The sequence below is a fragment of the Notolepis coatsorum genome, assembly GCF_963971535.1.
Source record: "Notolepis coatsorum genome assembly, chromosome: 4".
NCBI lineage: Eukaryota > Metazoa > Chordata > Actinopteri > Aulopiformes > Paralepididae > Notolepis > Notolepis coatsorum.
This window is the reverse complement of record NC_140168.1, coordinates 147,899,072-147,922,254: the sequence shown is the minus strand read 5'-3', so window position 1 is coordinate 147,922,254 and position 23,183 is coordinate 147,899,072. Positions and strand designations below refer to the sequence as shown.

At 44.4% G+C, this 23,183-nt stretch overlaps 1 protein-coding gene across 1 annotated transcript in view; it reads left to right on the top strand.

Annotated features, from left to right (window-relative positions):
• Positions 1 to 5,113: 5,113 nt before the first annotated feature.
• The window catches only part of dnajc1 (DnaJ (Hsp40) homolog, subfamily C, member 1), a 48,083-nt gene continuing 30,013 nt past the window's right edge, over positions 5,114 to 23,183 (top strand). The window contains exons 1-3 of the mRNA XM_084312644.1: positions 5,114 to 5,378; positions 13,415 to 13,516; positions 15,105 to 15,151. Of these exons, the coding sequence (XP_084168770.1) occupies positions 5,217 to 5,378; positions 13,415 to 13,516; positions 15,105 to 15,151 (311 nt within the window). The 5' untranslated portion in view covers positions 5,114 to 5,216. The remainder of the gene's footprint in view (positions 5,379 to 13,414; positions 13,517 to 15,104; positions 15,152 to 23,183) is intronic.

Sequence of the window (23,183 nt, the reverse complement as noted above, 5' to 3'; positions counted from 1 at the left end):
AGTCTTTTTCTTTTATTAAATCAACTTTCTTTAATGAATATAACTCATCAGTTTCGTCAACATAAATAATCCAATAAGGGCACAGTTGGTATGAAAGTGATGGTGACGTCTTATAGTATAATATTATAATATTAGTGTAGCCTAATCTTTTTTTTTTTATCCACTTTTTCTCCCATTTTCTATATTTTCTCCCATCCCAATTTCGTATCATCCAATTCAACCCTCCCCTGTCACGAACGCTGTTTCTTGCCTCCCACAAGCCGGCTGCAATGTGGACTAAGTCATACATAGCACAAGTCCCCTCCGGTACTTGAGGTAACAGCAGTCGCATCTTTTCACCTGCGCAGCTCGATCTCTCAGTGGCGAGGAGTAACGCGTGGGTCCGTGGGAGGCTCACGCTGCCCCCGACACTTCCTGATTCTACTGTGCAGGCGCACCAACCGACCTGTAGGAGTCGCTGTCCACAACGCCCGATCCCCACCCATCAGTTTCCCACCCCCTAATACGGCCAATGTGTATTAGTATGAACGACCAGCTAAACTGAAAGCAATGTGCCCAGCGTCTCCGCATTCGTGGCGAGCATCTTGCCCACTACGCCACGTAGCCGCCCATAGTGTAGCCTAATCTTTAACTGCAACTGTGAAGAAAACCCCCATTGGTTTAAACAGATTGAATAGACAGACACAAAAAAAATATTTAAAAATAAAAATATATATATATATTTTATAAAAAATAAAATTAATTCGAATGTTGATTTAGAATTCGAATGTCAACATTATGATCGAAGCTTCGAAGCATTCGGTACAGCCCTACCCCACATAAAATCCAAAGGATAATTAGCTGGCCAAACATTATCAGTGCTCAACCCCCTCCAATGTACAGTTTCTTCCCCCTCAAATACTCTGTCTCTTAAAGGGGAACTCCACTTTTTTTGGAAATTAGCTTATTTAACATCTTCCATGAAGTTAGACAAGAAGATGCATACCTTTTTTGTCTCTGTGCGTGCATTTTAGCTTTGGGAATAGACGCTCCGTTAGCATAGCTTAGCTTCATCATTGGAAGTGAGGCAGGACAGTAGCCTTACAGTGCCTTACAGTGTATTGCAAGGTCTGACATTGACCAAACTTGATATGCATGACCTTGGTGGGCTCTAGGTCAACTCCTGAAAAGGGGGTCAATGTCAGACCTTGCAATCAAAAGTTAGGGGGCGCACTGAAATTATGGCAAGGGTTATTAGCCCCCTAACTTTTGATTGCAAAGTCTGACATTGACCCCCTTTTCAGGAGTTGACCTAGAGCCCACCAAGGTCATGCATATCAAGTTTGGTCAATGTCAGACCTTGCAATACACTGTAAGGCACTGTAAGGCTACTGTCCTGCCTCACTTCCAGTGATGAAGCTAAGCTATGCTAACGGAGCGTCTATTCCCAAAGCTAAAATGCACGCACAGAGACAAAAAAGGTATGCATCTTCTTGTCTAACTCCAGGGAAGATGTTAAATAAGCTAATTTCCAAAAAAAGTGGAGTTCCCCTTTAAACACTAAACAGTACTATATATTTGTATATCTTGTATGTCATAAATGTCTGGAGGTAACAATACTGTTTACAGTGCCGTCTGGGAGAAATGCGAGGCCCTGTGCAAGATTTAAATGTGAGGCCCCCCCCCCCCCCCCCCCCCAAAGGTAAACGTTTTTTATTTTTATTTTTTAAATGTATATATATATTTTTTTTAATATACATTTATTTATTTTATTTTTTTTTTGCATACAGTCAACGTATTCTTAAATAATAGCACTGCCCGAGGCTGGGCATACAGTCAACATATTCTTAAATAATAGCGCTGCCCGAGGCTGGGCATATGATACAGTCAACGTATTCTTAAATAATAGCGCTGCCCGAGGCTTAGTGGCAATGCACCTGTACAGTCGTACACCTGGCAGTAACAGGGAAAATGCATAAAACACCCCTGCAACCTGATAAACAAGCTTAAAGCCAGGTTAATTTTTCAAGCACGACATGCAGATTTGCAATTTTGCCTTATTTGAATCGAACTCTATAAGCTTAGTACACACGTCACAAACTGCACGAGTACAGTGTGAGCAGACCCTGTTGACAGAGAGAGACAGAGAGAGCGCGCGAGAGAGAGAGTGCGTGCGAGAGCGAGAGAGAGCAAGAGAGAGAGCGCGAGAGAGAGAGCGCGAGAGAGAGAGAGAGAGAGAGAGAGAGAGAGAGAGAGAGAGAGAGAGACAGAGAGAGATCCACGGCGGGAACAGAATAGATTGCATTAAAAACTCACCAAACATCCAAGAGGAAGGAGACAACCGTGGAGATCACCAGTCCATATTGCCCCCCCCCGTTGGGATGAACTTGGGAGTCTGTTCCTAGTTTATCTGCCACACGTTAGCACTTGATAACGTAGCTAACGCTAGTTAGCTGTCCCTGCCTTTAGCTAAGCCGACATGGCAGCCTGACTGAACGTTCTAACAACTTTCATCTTCAGTCCATCTGCCGAACGTCCTCTTCGTCTTGGCATAACCTAATCACTATACTTGGTATTGATAAGCTTACGGCACGCAGCGTTATTTCTTCTGCTCCGATGCTGCACATTTGGTTTTCAAAAGTAGGATGCTCTTGGCCAAGACATCCACTCGCTCCCATGGATAGCGCCGAATAGACCCCGTACCTGTACCCCCTCCCCTCGTGGATAATACCGGTCTTCTTCACATCTCTCTACCGACTACCAGACCGATGCCAACCAGCTCCCCCTAGTGTTAGTCCTCCCATGATGCTTTGCAAAAAAGTAAACGGGTCATTGAATGAAACCAATAGTATATCTGCAGAGCTGTAGAGCCCGGAACACTATTCTACAAACGTGTCTAATGTGAAATATATAAGCATGTAAGCAAAACTAGATTTTAGGTCTGTGATGGAAAGTGATTGTTAACATTCTATTTATTTATATTTTTATAAAAAAAATTATTAAAAAAAGTATTTCCCCCCCGCGAGACCCCCCTCCCCACGAGGCCCTGTGCGACCGCACTGCTTGCACGCCCCTTGAGACGGCCCTGACTGTTTATCTGTATGCCGTCACGTGTATGTCATAAATTTTACGATTAATTGAAAATGGGGGACCCTGATGTAAAACAAGTAGGGCTGACCTTCGAAGCTTTTTTTGGCAATCGAAGCTTCGGGGCCGAGCTTCGATTTTAATTCGAAGCTTCGAAATTATTATTATTATTTTTTTTTTATTATTATAATATATATATTTTTTTTATCTTATGTTGTGGGACTTGTACAGCACTTTGGTAAACTTTGTTGTTTTTAAATGTGCTCTATAAATAAAGTGGATTGGATTATTAAGTAGCCCCTTTCGTGACTGTGACGCAGCCAACAAGGTTTCACTCGGCTGCGCTGCCTGGGTGCAGTGGGGCTGCTCATAATTATGTTGCAACCTTCGTCTATCAAGCAAACAATTATATTATATTTAATTTATAATTTATAATTATATCAGACAATGCACCTACAAAAGCAGATGATTACAATTAAATTAGCCAACTTGGTAACACATTAGTCATAGCAGCATAGGCATAGCCTTATTAATGTTTTGTGTGGCGTCGCCGTCGTGTACAACTCCAAGGGATATTCCCTTGGAGATGCATTTGAGGCAAAAAAAACTTTTTTTTTTAAATGTTCGAAGCTCATGCCATCGAACGAAGCGTCGAAGTATTTAAGACAGCCCTAAAAACAAGACGAAAGTCTTTCTCTGGTCTGCATCCCCTTAACAATTGTGTGTATTGAGCCGTACTGTATTGTACCCATTCTGCAATCTGTTAATAAAGTTTTCAATCAATCAAAACTCTCAATTATAATTAGCCGAAAATATATCTCGTTGCATGCATCTTACATGATAAGGCGTCTGCTGAATAATTATGTTTTGAGTGAGTGAGTGAGTGAGTGAGTGAGTGAGTGAGTGAGTGTGTGTGTGTGTGTGTGTGTGAACGTGAACGATATCTGCCATTACGAGACACAAGCTCAAGAAGTGTTCGACTTTTTGACTCCTCCCCCCGGCTGTAATCGGCTATTGATTGAAATTGATTGATTGATTGAAAATTGTATTAACAGATTGCAGAATGGGTACAATACAATACAGTACGGCTCAATACACACAATTGTTAAGGGGATGCAGACCAGAGAAAGACTTTCATCTTGTTTACATCAGGGTCCCCCATTTTCAATTCATCATACAGTACTAGTACAGGCTACTCTCGCTTGTTTTCGAGGCTAGCCGAAAAGTCATGTCAAACAAGCCTATTGATAATAATAAATAAATAATGATAATAATAACAACAATAATGATAATAATAATAACAACATACAAACATACCTTCATCACAGTCCTGAAGCCACTCGCCTGTGTCGATTCCCTGCCCAGTGACCTGTTCGATCAAAATAGTTTGCTCCGCGGTTTGATCGTGGTAGTGGTTTCCCGGCTGCTCTTGGGAAGGACCCCCGTCCGCTGTTCTTTCCTGGGAGCCATTGAACGAGTGTTTCGCCTTGGTCCTCCTTTTGAAATCATTCCACCTCCGTTGGCAATCCGAACTGTCACGTTTGAATATGCCAACTGCGCTCACAGACTGGGATATTAAATTCCAAATGTGTCTTTTGGCTCCAAGTGTTGTGCTTTTGTCTTTCAATTGGGAAAGATATTTTTTCACCCCGTCCCCCAGGACTTCCAATTCGCGATCAGAGAATCGTTTCTTTCTTTTCCTGTCTTCCATTGTCCGAAGAGGACACACTTCCAGCGCTGCCATGATATATCGGGTGCAAGTCGCACCCCACGCGATCAGGAGCAAATTGCACACGTATGGGCGTGTTTGAGCTACTAGTATATCATCCGTGCAACATCCTTAGTGACATGGCTCGCAGAGACCGCGATAAAGAAGAGATACCGCTAATCGCGCGCAGTGCTATGAGCTACTGTGCTATTAGCGCCGTGCACTGCGTTCTTTGTGAGGTCACCCGTATTATCCTGACAGGATGTGACGTCATGGACCTCTCCTCTTTCTAGTAAAGACTCCCGGAAGTAATACTTTCTAACACATACGTCACCGGGTGATCGGTAGTAGTGCTTGGTAGCAATAAGGAGTAAACCGACAGCAACAACACTGGCATTTCTAATTTAATTCATGCTAACGTAACTTGAATCGAACTCTGATAATGATCTTAGCTTCTCGGGGTCCTTCGTTATTCTTTTTAGCCGGCATTCTCATTGCTCTCGCATGTCCTCCTCCTGCCCATGCCTGGGACTCGGACCTGGAGCTCTTCGATCTGGTGGAGGACATACCACAGACCTTTTATGAGTTCCTCTCCGTGGAGCAGGTGACGTTGAATTGCTCACGTTTATTTGAATATGCATGTTTTATATTTGTCTTTTGTTATCACGTCACGTTAACCACTGGTTTGTAAACCAAATGTTGGTTGGCTACCTATCTCACTGCTAATGCTAGCGAGCTAGTTAGTTAGCCAGTTAGCAGTGCCACGCACACACACACACACACACAGTTGACCCACGCGTAATCTTAACATATGGCATTTGGTTTTGATGGATTGATTGATTGAAAACTTTATTAACAGATTGCAGAATGGGTACAGTACAGCTCAATACACACAATTGTTAAGGGGATGCAGACCAGAGAAAGACTTTCGTCTTGTTTCCATCAGGGTCCCCCATTTTCAATTCATCATAAGATGACACACATGACATACAGATAGACAGTACTGCTACATACATTTATTTATGACATACCAGATTTACAAATACAGTACGGTTTGTGATACAAAAATTGTCTAAAGAGAGTATATACATTTGACGTAGAAACTGTACATTGGAGGTGGTTGGTGGGGTGGGGGAAACTGCACAAGCAAAACTGTACATTGGAATATCGACGAAACCATACTTGGTTCAAGAAGAGGGTCTTGTGTATTACTGGGTTAGGACATTTACTGTACATTGGAGGGGGTTGGGTTAGGACATTTACAGGAGCCAGTTTCGAATTGCAGTCTCCCGTAGGTGCTCTTTGAGAGTGGTTTTGAAAGTGGGTAGTGATTCACATTCCTTTACAGCTTTGGGTAGGGCGTTTGGCATAATTGCTAAACGTGTTTTGGTGCAGACTCCTTACAATATCATACCATACCACGAGGCCATAGCTAACATTGTAGTATGCATAGCCATAGTGGGAACCGAACCCCCAACCGTGGTAGTGTTGGTGCCTTGAGCTACCCAAGGAATATATTTAATTGGTTCCCATTAGAGCCCCTAACCCTTGCACTGTTAATACCATGCTATACGTACTGTGCTACACAGGGAATTAAACTCATCACCTTCCAGTGTTAGTGCCTACCAATTGAGCTACATAAGGAATGGGACCTGTAACCCTGACAGTGTTGGTGCCTTGCTCTACCCATCGAGCTACACACTGAATGGAACTCGTAACCGAGGCAGTAGTGCCATGCTCTACAGTCTACACATTGTGTTGTGTAATGAATGGAACCCCTAACTCTGGCAGTGTTAGTGCCATGCTCTACACACATTGAGTTGTGTTAAGGATTGGAATGGAACCCCTAACTCTGGCAGTGTTAGTGCTAGGGCTGGGCGATATGGCCTAAATATGATATCACGATATTTTCTGACCTTTCGGCGATACACGATACACATCACAATGTTTTTCTTTTTTTCCCCAAACAATTCATTATGAGGCTTACCAAGACAGTATTTGAGTTTGCAAGCTAACATTAAAGAAGACAAAATAAAATACCCATGCATTTAGCATTTTTATATTATATATTAGATTTAGATTATTGGATTATTAGATTATATATTGCATATATTTAGCAATGAGATATTATATGATTTAGATATGAAATATGATTAATTGAAAATGGGGGACCCTGATGTAAACAAGTCTGCATCCCCTTAACAATTGTATGTATTGAGCTGTACTGTACCCATTCTGCAATATGTTAATAAAGTTTTAAATCAATCAATCAATCAATAAATAGCATTTTAGCATTTTTATGAAACTACTGTATATTTGTATGTCTCTAAATGTTTTGATGAATTGAAAATGGAGGACCCTTATGTAAAAAAGCCGAAAGTCTTTTTCTGGTCTTTATCCTCCAGTCCACTGTTGTTGTATTGAGCTGTACTGTATTGTACCCATTCTGCAATCTGTTAATAAAGTTTTCATTCATTCAATCATTCAGCCGGCAACAGAATAATTTTGATTTGACAGTCGAGTCTGCCAATTACGTCACACCGCTTGCACCCGCCCTGCTGTTCTTAGCACCAATCGGCAAGCGCTATTCGTTTTTTACTTTCCAGACGGTCCTCCATTGATTTTGACGAGAGCTGAACAACAACAACAACGTTAGCTACCCACGGCCGACGAGTTAGATTACCAGCGCACCGCAGCATGACTAAACGAGGCATAATGATTTTACTGCAACAAATGTTATAATATAAGCCTTTCCATACATCTGTCTGATTGAAAACTTTATTAACAGACCGCAGAATGGGCACTACTCAGCACGTGCTGAGATATGAACGTGTAATGCTTGCTATCTATGTCGTCCTCGGACGTTGCTATGTTCGGGTAAATACGCTGATGTTATTGAACGTGTAACTATATAACGTTAATGCCACAAAACGAATGCATTTGTTAATCATAAGTAGTAACTTTGATGCAGTAGTGTGTGTGTGGGGGCGGCGTTGTTCAAAAGTTTGAACGTGTGGACCAGATTGACGCGACACAATCCTCTTGGGCAAAACATCACGATATCCACGATACGTTAAAAAAGTGTATTGTGTATATTAATTAATAACTGTACCCGATATTTATATAATATCGTCATATCGCCCAGCCCTAGTTAGTGCCATGTTCTACAGATTGAGCTACACAGGGAATGGAACCTGTAACCCTGCCAATGTTGGTGTCATGTTCTACCCATTGAGCAACATAGGACTTAGCTAACAGACTATGATTAGTGGTGTTAACGGGGCTTGCCTCGGAAAGCCTGACTAATCTTGCATGATTTCACAATGCAGTACAATTTCCATTAAATGGAGAACACTGCCCGGGTTACGAGTCCCATCCCGTATGTAGCTCAATGGGACCTGTAACCCTGGCAGTGTTAGTGCCTTGCTCTACCCATCGAGCTACACATGGGAATGGAACTCCTGAGGCAGTAGTGCCATGCTCTACAGATGGAGCTACATAAGGAATGGAACCTGTAACCCTGGCAGTGTTAGGCCTAAAAAAAGTGGTTTGGTTCCTGTTGCCGACCGACCCTGCCGATTTTAGGTGCGACCCTATTTATGAGTTAAAAAAAAAGTTTAAATTTTTTTTATTTTTTTTTGCAATAAAGTTTAGTTAAATCTTAGTCAAAAAGTGCAGTCCGGGGGCGGTCAGGTGGCGTAGCGGAGATTGTGCTCGTCACCAATGCAAGAGGCTGTGGTCGCGACTCCCGGAGAGTCAGCATTGCCTTGGCTTGGGCTGATCGCTATACTAACTGGTTTGGCTGAGTTAGGGGGAGGGAAGCCGTGGGTGGTCCTGGGCGTTGTGGACAGCGACCCCTACAGTTCGGTCGGGGCGCCTGCACAGCGAGGGTAGGATCTGGAGAGAGGTAGTGCGACCTTCCACACGGTACACTCGCCCGGTGAGAATCTGCACTGCCAGGCTGCGTGTAGCTTTATGCCAAGCAAGCAGTGCAAAAATTTACCATAGTGGCATGCAGTAATGCGCCTTTCATTTTCCGCCGCCCAGCGCCCAGGTCGCGCGGAAATAGGCTGTCTATTGCCATTCTCTTTGACAAACTCTAACCTTAACCAGCTCCTTAACAACGCCTAAACTTAACCGTTCTAACCTTAACCAACTCCGAAACAATGCCTAACCTTAACCTTAACCTTAGAAATTATATTGCCATTCTCTTTGACAAACTCTAACCTTAACCAGCTCCTTAACAGCGCCTAAACTTAACCGTTCTAACCTTAACCAACTCCGAAACAATGCCTAACCTTAATCGGCGAAAGAATACACGTTAAAAAAAAATCACGTTAAAAAATATTTTCGATGGGATTCGAACTCGCCAGCAAACAAGCCATAGGATCCACAGCCATGTGTCCTTGCCAATTGAGCTATTTGCTAGATACTGAATAAGGGGCGGTGACTTATATATATTGAGCTCCGCTCGTGTCGCATGCGCGGGCACCTCGCGCGAGCACGCCGGCGCACGCACGCACCTGAGCGAGCACGCCGCCGCCGGTGCACGCACGGTAGCATTTGTCTGAAAAGAAGGGCGCTTTACCGCACTAGCGTGCGGTGACGAATGCGGAAGCATTTTTGCACTGCTTGCTTGGCATTAACGTACAGGCTGCCAGGCTGGCTGGCTGCCGGCTGGCTGCACGTGTGTCAGAGGAAAACATGTGACAGTCTCCGGCCTCCCGGACCAACAGTGGGGGGGGGGGGGGGTTGGGAATTGGCATAACGACTAACAGTGGGGTGGGAGAAAAATCGGAAAAAAAGGAGGGGGAAAAAGATAATAAAAAAAATAAGTGCAGTGAGTCTAGGGCTGGGCGATATAACGGTAACGATAAATATCGCGATATATTTTAATAATCGATATCGAATATCGAAATAAAAAAAAATAATCCTTTTTTTTTTTTACCTGCAACAGGGCAGTTTTAAAACCAGAGACAGTGGACAGACTTGTCTTTCTTGCCTGCTTGTCCAAATGACAATACTGACCAAATTGAGATTTATTTTTCTCTTGTCCATTTATTTTGTTTGCTTTCTAATTTAAAATACAGTTTGAAACCGTCTGTACACAGGTAGGCTATGTGTGCTAGCAGAGCTAGACTCCAGTCACGAGTCACGGTGCACATGTGCGGTGGTTTGTCCACCAAAAAAGTGCCAAAAGATCGAAAATAAACTAGCAGAGCCAGAACTGTTCAACTCCCCTGGAGCCACAGCCAGCAGAGAAGCCGGTTTACTTTCGCTTTTAAACCAGCTGCAGCCTGAGAACTGGAGTGTGAGGGGATGTAACACTAAAGATGGCGGCAACGACAAAGAATTGCTGCAAAATAAACATACATCTGTTGTTTAAATAATAATAATAAAAAAAAAATAGTTTTAAAAGTTTTATACTAATACAAATATCAATAATTATCTATATCGAACGATATGAACATTTTTATCGTGATACAATTTTTGGCCATATTGCCCAGCCCTAGTTAGGGGTTGTACCAACATTGAGAACATTTGAAATGTGTGCATTGTGCCTTTTCTGCAGTTCAGCGGTGACAAGAACCCTCCCTCTTGAAACAAGCCATTCAGAATGGCAGCCACAATCACCGGAGTTACTAACGTCTACAGCCAGCAGAGAAGCCGGTTTACTTTAAACCAGCTGCAGCCTGAGAACTGGAGTGTGAGGGGATGTAAAGGCGCTCCCATAGTCCAGCAGACTGTACACAGAGCAGACTCCGCAGAGGTCCGCGCGGACTCTTTGAGCCTTCATAGTCGAGCGGACCTCCGTGGACCAATTTCCTAGATGTTACGCAACCAGTTTACACAATTGTCCCCACGCTGTTCAACTTCTGTCATGTCGTCGTCATCCGATGTCAAAATAAAGAGTATGTTATCTCCGTTTCCAATATTTCGATAATAAAACGGGCAGTTTTACGCACTTGAATAACAGGTATATAGGCAGCGAGATGCAATGTACCGTATAGGCTTGAGGTGGACAGCGCGTGGTGCTGAAAAGACACGCATTGCATGAAATAAAAGCACCAGTTTTATTTCAAAATATTGGAAACGGAGATAACATTCTATGTTATCTCCGTTTCCAATATTTCGAAATAAAACTGGCAATTTTACACACTTCATTTAGAAAAGCCATTCAAACATCTCTCTTGGCACGGAGCGAGTGTTCAGAGTAAAATGCAGATCGGCGTCACATTAAATGCAGTTCGATGTCAACCAAAACGTCAGCGTTTTGTGTGACACCAAGTCAGCGGCGCGGATGTCCGCGCGTCAGAAAATTGGAGCTTCGCACCTGTGGGTCTGCTGTCCGCTGAGATCAAAGCTCAAGAGTCCGCGCGGACTTCCGCGGAGTCTGCTCTGTGTACAGTCTGCTGGACTATGGGAGCGCCTTAACACTAAAGATGGCAGCAACGACAAAGAATTGCTGCAAAATAAACATACATCTGTTATTATAATTATCGATATAGAGAAATATGATAACATTATCATATCGTTATCGCGATATGATTTTTTGCCATATCGCCCAGCCCTAGTGCAGTCCATGTCAATAATGAGAATATATAAAAAGCAAGTATTTAACAAACAAAGAAATTCCCTATCCATAGTCGCCGTGAAAAAATAAATAAAAAATAAAATAAAATTCCCTACCTACCCATGGCCTTAACTGACAACCAACAGGAACCAAACCATTTTTTAGGCCTTAGTGTCATGTTCTACCCAGTAGCGGCCCGTACTATCTACTGTTGGGTGGTCGCAGGGGGTTCACGTTAGGTCGAGTTGAAAATGTAACGTTAATAAATGCTCTGGAGCAATCTCTCTCTCTGTCTCTCGGATCAATCCAATAAAATAATTAACACATGTATATGTTGTCATTTTAAACAACTCACCATTCATTCATTATGCATCAGCAGCAGCGAAAAATTTATGTTATAGTTCACAACACAGCAGCGCGTTTTGAAGCGCTATTATCATCTCAGCAAGGCAGCACCGTCAATACTTTCCGTAGCCGCATTTCTCGGAGACACAGAGAGAGCGAGAGAGAGATACTCACTGTTTAGTTTAAACGTCCAGGGCAGGAGGGCTTGATAAAGTGTATAATCCACTGTCCCACAGTCCCAGTCAGACTGTTGATGTATATCCAGACCACTGTCCAGACTGCATCCGCCATATTATAGCTTCTTGTTAGCCAAGTGTTAGCTTAGCACCACACAACACAAGTACTGTGATGAGTTCTTTGCCCATTTCCGCGTCGAACAGACTGCAAACTACCTGGCGTTCTATCGCCATGTTCTAAGACAAACTCTTAACCAACTTTGAAAGAGTGCCTAAGCTTAACCGTCGAAAGAACTTGCCGTCACGCTCTAAGACAAATAGCTGCATCACAACAACACAACTAGTATCTACCAACCTAGAAACCTACAAACTGAAGTCGGCCAATCAGAGCGTCTCCGCGAAATGCGGCTACGAAAAAAATAACTGACGTCGGCCAATCGGAGAGCGTCTCCGCGAAATGCGGCTACGGAAATCATAGACGCTGCTAAGGCTGCTGGCTTAGACCGCTTCAAATCGCGCCCGGCTTCCATCATAAACATCATATTTCAATGCACAGCGCGTTACGCACTGATTGGCTGCGACGGATACAGCGATGAAACAATGCACGCCGTGCACGCGCACTCAGAGCGCTATTGCGTCTAGCCCGAGACGAGAGAAATAAGGCTAGGAGAAATGCGGCTACGGTAACGGAACGTGAGTCACTTCCTGTTCAGGAAACGATTATTTATATTTGATATTATTAATGTTATATTGTGCATTGGAAACACAAACACACTTAAAATGAGTAAATATTCATTTTAAACATTATTTATAGGGCTATAAAACGAAAAACTAAAACAAAAAGATTTCTTGTTCATCTCTCTTTTAACCAGGGGGGTCGGCACCCGAGCGCCCCTAGTGGCGAGCCGTCACTGGTTCTACCCATTGAGCAACATAGGACTTAGCTGACCCAACAGACTATGATTAGTGGTGTTAACTGGGCTTGCCTCACAAGCCAGATGAATCTTGCAGGATTTCACAATGCAGCACAATTTCCATTAAATGGAGAACTTTACATGCCACCTAGTATTGCCTCATTATGTGCATTTCCCCAAAACACAAGTTCGGTGTTTCGGTGCTGTGCCTCTAGGGGGGTCCGGGGGCCATATTGCATATAATTGTGTTCAGCAACCAGCCACACCAACACAGCTTCTCCCGGTCAAGTAACATAGTGTAACTTGGGGCGCCATACTGCAATCTGCAATCAGAGATTGTGCCTTAAAAACATTGACACATAAGTGATGTTTGTTCTATACTAGGGACACTATTCTGAAATATACCACTACCGATATTACTAGAACATTCTTCTGGATCATAGTCACCTCTTCAACTTCTTTTGCAATGAAAGCTATGATGTTAATAAATGCTAATAAATTCACTGTTTCTGCTAAGTCCCGTCCCCCCCTAGTTTACACACGTCAGTGTTTTTCTCATGAACATGCGTTTGCCTCTCTGTCTCTTTTCTCCCCTTCTTCGTCTCGTTTGATCTTGAACTTGTGATTCCAGGATGCCCCCTCGACAGATATCAAGAAGGCATATCGACGGCTGTCTCTCGTTCTGCACCCGGACAAGAACAAGGCTGAAGACGCAGAGACTCAGTTCAGACAGGTTAGTCCTTCATTCAGACACAGTTCAGACAGACGGGTGGTCCTTCATTCAGATACAGTTCAGACAGACGGGTGGTCCTTCATTCAGACACAGTTCAGACAGACAGGTTAGTCCTTCATTCAGACACAGTTCAGACAGACAGGTTAGTCCTTCATTCAGACACAGTTCAGACAGACGGGTTAGTCTTTCATTCAGACTAGGGCTGCACGATTTTGGGAAATAATCTAATTGCGATTATAATTATAGACAGGTGGTCCTTCATTCAGACACAGTTCAGACAGACAGGTAGCCCTTCATTCAGACACAGTTCAGACAGACAGGTAGCCCTTCATTCAGACACAGTTCAGACAGACAGGTAGTCCTTAATTCAGACACAGTTCAGACAGACAGGTAGCCCTTCATTCAGACACAATTCAGACAGACCGGTTTTACTAGGAAAGGCTCCTTTTTTTTTTTTTTTTTTCTTGTTGCTTTAATGGTTCAGGTTGTAACTTAACAGTCAGGAAATTGCCACATCCGGAAGACTTGAATTTAAACTGGATTTCCCACATTCAACTCCGGTCATTTCAGTACAGGTCCATTTTAGATTTAGGCTCCCATGCAGCACGACCTACTGACAACACTGGTATTGTTCTGACGGCTGACCTTGACTGTAGTGTATCTGCTAGTAGCTGAACCAGGAACTGAACCACAGACCAGGAGCTGAACCAGGAGCTGAACCAGTAGCTGAACCAGGAGCTGAACCACAGACCAGGAGCTGAACCAGTACCTGCACCAGGAGCTGAACCAGGAGCTGAACCACAGACCAGGAGCTGAACCAGGAACTGAACCAGTAGCTGCACCAGGAGCTGAACCACAGACCAGGAGCTGAACCAGTAGCTGAACCAGGAGCTGAACCAGGAGCTGAACCAGGAGCTGAACCAGGAGCTGAACCACAGACCAGGAGCTGAACCAGTAGCTGAACCAGTAGCTGCACCAGGAGCTGAACCAGGAGCTGAACCACAGACCAGGAGCTGAACCAGGAGCTGAACCACAGACCAGGAGCTGAACCAGTAGCTGAACCAGTAGCTGCACCAGGAGCTGAACCAGGAGCTGAACCACAGACCAGGAGCTGAACCAGTAGCTGAACCAGGAGCTGAACCAGGAGCTGAACCAGGAGCTGAACCAGTAGCTGCACCAGGAGCTGAACCAGGAGCTGAACCAGGAGCTGAACCAGGAGCTGAACCAGTAGCTGAACTAGGAGCTGAACCACAGACCAGGAGCTGAACCAGGAACTGAACCAGGAGCTGAACCACAGACCAGAACCAGGAGCTGAACCAGGAGCTGAACCACAGACCAGTAGCTGAACCACAGACCAGAACCAGGAGCTGAACCACAGACCAGGAGGACTGATCCAACCAAGACACAGCAGACAGATGTCCAGCACATGGAGATGAGAGCGAGGAGGACCTGCATGCAGGCCTACGGGGAAACCGTTTACTTTGAACACAAACAAAACTAGTTTTTTCCCCCATGATCACTGCGTTGACATAGTTGGATCTGTAAACAGTAAAAGATGACGTTGTTGGTCCTAACTTGTGTTTTCTAGCTGGTGGCCATCTACGAAGTCCTAAAAGACGAGGAGAGGAGACAGAGGTTAGTGGTCGTCATCTTGCTCTCAGCTCTGGGCTCGGTTGCACTAGTTATGTTCAAACATAGCCAGTTAGCCACTTTTACATGTTATGAGTAAGCTATTAAATCCTACATTTTTCTAAAATAATACAGTTGCACTTACACCACTAAATAGTTACAAAGTAACCCCAAGTAAATTCACAATAATAATAATTTCATTACATTTATATAGCACTTTTCTCATGTAGGGTTAGGGAAATTGCCTCCTTCACCACCACTGGTAGCACTCAACCTTGGGCTACAGGCTTAATGGCTGCCATACACTGGCACCCGCCACACATCACACTACACACAATGGCTGAACGGCTCAGGAGACAGGGATTGATATTGGCCAATTAAGGGGAAGGGATGATTAGGTGGCCTTGATGTCAGAGACCTGATTGGGAATTTGGCCAGGAAAGTCGGGGAACCCCCTACTCTTTACGATAGTCGTCCTGGGTTCTTTAACGACAATGAAGGTGAGCTAAAACAAAGTCTCAGAATTGCACTCACCAGCAGTGAAGTGTGAATATTTCTGCACACATAAATCTTTAGTAAGTAATTCAAAGCCATTTTACAGCTCAATACTCGCATAGCATTTCCTTTTTAATGGGTGTGATTTTAACAAGTATAAATAAAGTTTTAATGATGTCACATAACAGTTGAACTAAATGTAAACTAATTGGGACAGTGTTTAACCAGGATTGTTGACTGAGAACACATTCTTATTTACAGCCTGGGGCAGTAGGTACAGTACAGGGGGGCGGTTAGGGTTACACACACACGCACACACACACACACAGAACTGCCATACTGCCAAAAAAAGGCTGGCTCAGTGATTGGCCTCCCTCCTGATTCCTTGGAGATCATTATAGCCAAGCGAACTAGGACTAAATTTAACGCCATTCTATCTTTTGAAGGCCACTCTCTGTACAATACATTTATGCTCTGCGAAGCTCATTTAGTGATGGGTTACACTAGCAATGGTCCTAGATCTATTTATATAGGAGAGTAGACAAAACAAGTGGAGCATTGACATACATAATATGAATTATAGATATGATATACAGCAATATCTGGAATTAGAGATATGATGTACAGAGATATCTGGTTAATGACGTATACTTATGAGACACTTTTGTGCATGCGTATGTGTACAAGTTGAAGACTATGGGCTAGATCCACAAAGAATGGATTGCACGGAGCAAGTTGCACCCTTACTTACAATTAATTATGAATTGAAAATGGGGGACCCTGATGTAAACAAGACGAAAGTCTTTCTCTGGTCTGCATCCCCTTAACAATTGTGTGTATTCGCCGTACTGTATTGTACCCATTCTGCAATCTGTTAATAAAATGTTCATTCAATCAATCAATCTGCACGGTGATTGATTGAATGAACATTTTATTAACAGATTGCAGAATGGGTACCATACAGTACAGCTCAATACACACAATTGTTAACACTTTGGTTGCCTTGGGTTAAATTCATGATATACCATAGGTTGCCGGCTCTATTTGTCTATGGAGAAGTACCCCTTCTTTGCATGGCTATAACTTTTTAAATTCTATTGCTACATTGCCATTATTAGGGCCCATTCAAAGTCCTATATGTATTGTTCATTGTGTAGCAACGTTAAACTTTTTCATTCACATATTCATAGTAAAGTATGGTCTAATGTATAAGTATGTTTTCATCTCTTTCTGCAGCTTTCTCCAGAACGTGATCTATAGCCCCAAATGCATTATATTGATGATGCAATACAGTTTTATGGCAATCAGCGCGATATAAAAAATTCCAACTAGACGTACTTCTAGAAGTTACTACACGTCATCTGATGTTGACCGGATGGGCTAGGGGGCGTTTATAATTCCGTGGGCAGCGTTATACCAATCATCTAATGTGGGTCAAATGTTGATAATAGCAGTTAGTATCGAAGACGGTAACGTTACACGCTAAAACTCACCCCAGTCTCCGCGCGCCGTTGGGTGATCATCGTAGAGTAGATTTTTTTTTTTTTTTTTTTTTTATTATTATTATTGCAAAACAAAAAATTATTAAAAGTCAGTACTCAACACATAATCATAATGAAACTAACAGACAAGGTGGCTAAAATGACATGCAAATACAGAACAGAAAACAAACAAAAAAGTCTATAATAATATTTTAACGTATATAGTGTATATCCAACAAAATTACCAATTATACAAATGCCTTATACAGGATATACCCCTAATACCTATTTTCTAAAACCCTACACACATATGCTCCAGCTCGAACCCCCCCCTCCCGGACCCCTCCTTGGATAGTACCTCCATTATCCCTCACTCTAACCAGACACTACCATTATAAGCTAGCTTTTATTCTCTCCACCACTTCTAACCACATTGACATTTTGGATTCGTTGAGACCCAGAATTCTTGCTGTAGATATTTCTTGATAAATCACATCGAGATAAGTAAGAGACCAAACCTTCCTGCACATTTTTTCCGGTTGAAACCAGCGTGATGCGATCAGTTTTTTAGCTACTGTGATACCCGATAAAACCAATCTCTTTAGCTGTGGATTTACTGCAAACTCAAAAACATCATTCAATAGTAATACAGAGGGGTGTACTGGTATATTCCAAGATACGAGTTTTGATAATTGATGGGTCACATCTTTCCAGAATGCCTTAACTGGTGGGCAGTCCCAATACATGTGCATAAATGTCCATGTAGAGTAGAAATCTTATCATTATGGGATGTAGATTTACCCGGTCCATCTCCAGCTTGTATAATGGTATATACGTCCAAATCATGTTGTTTATCGAGTTATTGGCAATCGATCACTGTGTATTGTGACGAGCTAGAATGCCGGGACCTATAGCGAGTGCCCGGAAGTAATACGGACGTCCAGCACAACCTCTATGCCACTTCCTGTTTAAGCGATTGCGCCGATCGGCCACCAGATGGCGCTCCTGAACCGCCAGAGAGCTCAGTGGGTCCTCCTGGTGGATCTCAGGCCAGCGGAGGGGACATATGAATCCGATCGCAGATTGAGCATGGCCGGCAATGACGTCTAAACACGTTTCATGGCAGCCAAAGTGTTAAGGGGATGCAGACTAGAGAAAGACTTTCGTCTTGTTTACATCAGGGTCCCCCATTTTCAATTCATAATGAATTGTAAGTAAGGGTGCAACTTGCTCCGTGCAATCCATTCTTTGTGGATCTAGCCCTATGTGTAGAGAGAGAGTGAGGGGGGGGGGGGGGGGGTAGTGTGTAGATGGATGTCTGGGAGTGAAAGCCATGTATATGCGTTTGTGTCTGTGTGATAGTAAGAGAACTTCTCTCTATCAGGAAGTTACTTCTATGTTGTAGTAACTTCCCTGTATCTTGTATAAATGGGGTGGGGCGGGTGTCTGCTGCACAGTAAGCAGTACAGTAATAGCAGTTACTAACTTCTCCCCCAACGATTCGTATGGCCGTGAAGTTGGTATCGCATTTTAGTGGTTTTCAATTGAACTTGTTGAAACCTGCAAGTATCGGTATCAATTCTAAAATCCGATACCAAGAAACGTGTAACTAGAAATCAAAAGCGAAGCATGTTAGATCTCTCGAACATTTTATTGTATATCTCAGTAATTTTTGTCCAATGGCCCCAAACCGATGGTCTAAGTTTAAAGTGTTCAAGCGATGGGTTGGAAAGTATGTTGTTGTCCAGCAGGGGGCACTCTGTCCTCTGGACTTGTCAGTAACAATGCCCCTGTTACGGTGATGGGGACGCATGAACACTTAAGGTAACCTACTTGCGTTCAGCGTTTCTCTGATTGGCCACGACGCCCATGTGACCGCGGCAGAGCGGAAATAGGCTGCTGCTCCGGCGAAAGAAAGACGGGCATTCTATTGCCATGCTCTGCGACAAACTCTAACCTTAACCAACTCCGAAAGAATGCCTAAACTTAACCCTAACCTTAACCAACTCCGAAAGAATGCCTAAACTTAACCCTAACCTTAACCAACTCCGAAAGAATGCCTAAACTTAACCTTAACCAACTCTGAAAGAATGCCTAACCTTAACCGGCGAAAGAAAGACAGGCATTCTATTGCCATGCACTAAGACAAACTCCGAAAGAATGCCTAAACTTAACCGGCGACGTTTATATAGAGGCGATGAATTAATTAAACGTGTAAAAAAAAAAAAAAAAAAAATTGAAGTGATTCGAACTTGTCACCAACTGGACCGCAGGCTCCACAGCAAGCTGAGGAACGCGTTGAGCTAACCGTTGATGTTAAAACAGGGGGGATTGCGTATGCATAATGCCGCGGCAACCTGCGCGCCGCTGCCGCTCCGTCGCCGCGGGGGCGTGCTAGGCGTGGTCACGTGGGACGCTGAACGCAAGTAGGTTGCCTTAATGAATGAAGCGATAGGGACACCGTGCAGCTGCGAGTGCCGTCCTTCGGATGAGACGCTAAACCGAGGTCCTGACTGAATCTCGGTCATTAAAGAACCCAGGGCGCCTATCTTAAAAAGAGTAGGGGGTTCCCCGACGTTCCTCCCAATCAGGTCTCTGACATCAAGGCCACCTAATCATCCCTTCCCCTTAATTGACTGATATCAACCCCTGTCTCCTGCGTAGGTTGGGTGCTACCAGTTGGTGGTGAAGGAGGCAATTTCCACCCTACATTGTAAAGCGCTTTGAGTGTCTAGAAAAGCGCTATATAAATGCAATAAATTATTATAATTATTACCTGCCATCCGCCAATACTGAACGTTTAGGACTTGCAATCGGTACCGGCAGTGAAGACGCGGTGCCGTTGTATCCTTACTATTTACATGAAATAATAGACTGTATCACTTAGCACCACGTACACCAGCGTTAGCATCATGTACACCAGCGTTAGCACCACGTACACCAGCGGTAGCATCATGTACACCAGCGTTAGCACCACGTACACCAGCGTTAGCATCATGTACACCAGCGTTAGCACCACGTACACCAGCGGTAGCATCATGTACACCAGCGTTAGCACCATGTACACCAGTGTTAGCACCATGTACACCAGAGTTAGCATCATGTACACCAGAGTTAGCATCATGTACACCAGAGTTAGCACCATGTACACCAGCGTTGGTACCATGTACACCAGCGTTGGCACCATGTACACCAGAGTTAGCATCATGTACACCAGCGTTAGCATCATGTACACCAGCGTTAGCACCACGTACACCAGCGGTAGCATCATGTACACCAGCGTTAGCTCCATGTACACCAGCGTTAGCACCATGTACACCAGAGTTAGCATCATGTACACCAGAGTTAGCACCATGTACACCAGCGTTAGCATCATGTACACCAGAGTTAGCATCATGTACACCAGAGTTGGCACCATGTACACCAGCGTTAGCACCATGTGCACCAGCGTTAGCATCATGTACACCAGAGTTAGCATCATGTACACCAGCGTTAGCTCCATGTACACCAGAGTTAGCATCATGTACACCAGAGTTAGCATCATGTACACCAGAGTTAGCATCATGTACACCAGAGTTAGCATCATGTACACCAGCGTTGGCACCATGTACGCCAGTGTTAGTGTGTCTAGCACCATGTACGCCAGCGTTAGCACCATGTGTACACCAGCGTTAGCACCATGTACACCAGCGTTGGCACCATGTACACCAGCGTTGGCACCATGTACGCCAGCGTTAGCACCATGTACGCCAGCGTTGGCACCATGTACGCCAGCGTTAGCACCATGTACACCAGTGTTGGCACCATGTACACCAGTGTTGGCGTGTCTAGCACCATGTACACCAGCGTTAGCACCATGTACACCAGCGTTGGCACCATGTACACCAGAGTTAGCATCATGTACACCAGCGTTAGCATCATGTACACCAGCGTTAGCACCACGTACACCAGCGGTAGCATCATGTACACCAGCGTTAGCTCCATGTACACCAGCGTTAGCACCATGTACACCAGCGTTAGCACCATGTACACCAGAGTTAGCATCATGTACACCAGAGTTAGCATCATGTACACCAGAGTTAGCACCATGTACACCAGCGTTAGCACCATGTGCACCAGCGTTAGCACCAGGTACACCAGCGTTAGCACCATGTACACCAGCGTTAGCATCATGTACACCAGCGTTAGCATCATGTACACCAGCGTTAGCATCATGTACACCAGCGTTGGCACCATGTACGCCAGTGTTAGTGTGTCTAGCACCATGTACGCCAGCGTTAGCACCATGTGTACACCAGCGTTAGCACCATGTACACCAGCGTTGGCACCATGTACGCCAGCGTTGGCACCATGTACGCCAGCGTTAGCACCATGTACACCAGTGTTGGCACCATGTACACCAGTGTTAGCGTGTCTAGCACCATGTACACCAGCGTTAGCACCATGTACACCAGCGTTGGCACCATGTACACCAGCGTTAGCGTGTCTAGCACCATGTACACCAGCGTTAGCACCATGTACACCAGCGTTAGCACCATGTACACCAGCGTTAGCACCATGTACGCCAGCGTTAGCACCATGTACACCAGAGTTAGCACCATGTACGCCAGCGTTAGCACCATGTGTACACCAACGTTAGCACCATGTACACCAGCGTTAGCACCATGTGCACCAGCGTTAGCATCATGTACACCAGAGTTAGCATCATGTACACCAGCGTTAGCACCAGGTACACCAGCGTTAGCACCATGTACACCAGCGTTAGCATCATGTACACCAGCGTTAGCATCATGTACACCAGCGTTGGCACCATGTACGCCAGTGTTAGTGTGTCTAGCACCATGTACGCCAGCGTTAGCACCATGTGTACACCAGTGTTAGCACCATGTACACCAGCGTTGGCACCATGTACGCCAGTGTTAGCACCATGTACGCCAGCGTTGGCACCATGTACGCCAGCGTTAGCACCATGTACACCAGTGTTGGCACCATGTACACCAGTGTTAGCGTGTCTAGCACCATGTACACCAGCGTTAGCACCATGTACACCAGCGTTAGCACCATGTACACCAGCGTTAGCGTGTCTAGCACCATGTACACCAGCGTTAGCACCATGTACACCAGCGTTAGCACCATGTACACCAGCGTTAGCACCATGTACGCCAGCGTTAGCACCATGTACACCAGAGTTAGCACCATGTGTACACCAACGTTAGCACCATGTACACCTGCGTTGGCACCATGTACTGTACACCAGCGTTAGCACCATGTACACCAGCGTTAGCACCATGTACACCAGCGTTAGCATCATGTAGCACCAGCGTTAGCATCATGACCAGCGTTAGCGTGTCTAGCACCATGTACACCAGCGTTGGCACCATGTGTACACCAGCGTTAGCGTGTCTAGCACCATGTACACCAGCGTTAGCATCATGTATGCCAGCGTTAGCATCATGTACGCCAGCGTTAGCACCATGTACACCAGCGTTAGCACCATGTACACCAGCGTTAGCACCATGTACACCAGCGTTAGCACCATGTACACCAGCGTTAGCACCATGTACACCAGCGTTAGCACCATGTACACCAGTGTTGGCACCATGTACACCAGCGTTAGCACCATGTACGCCAGCGTTAGCACCATGTACGCCAGCGTTGGCACCATGTACACCAGCGTTAGCACTAGGGCTGACCTTCGAAGCTTTTTTTGGCAATCGAAGCTTCGGGGCCGAGCTTCGATTTTAATTCGAAGCTTCGGGAACAAAAATTTTTTTTTTTTTTTTTTTTTTTTTTTTTTATCTTATGTTGTGGGACTTGTACAGCACTTTCATAAACGTTGTTGTTTTTAAATGTGCTCTATAAATAAAGTGGGTTGGATTAATTAATTAAGTAGCCCCTTTCGTGACTGAGCCAACAAGGTTTCACTCTGCTGTGTGATTTAATTCAAGGTGGATCACTGTTGTCGTTTGAACAACTTCAGATTTCATGGGAACTACCAATCCCCCAAATCAAGAATGTTTAAGATGAATGAAGTAAGATTTTGATTATTTGAAATATGGCCT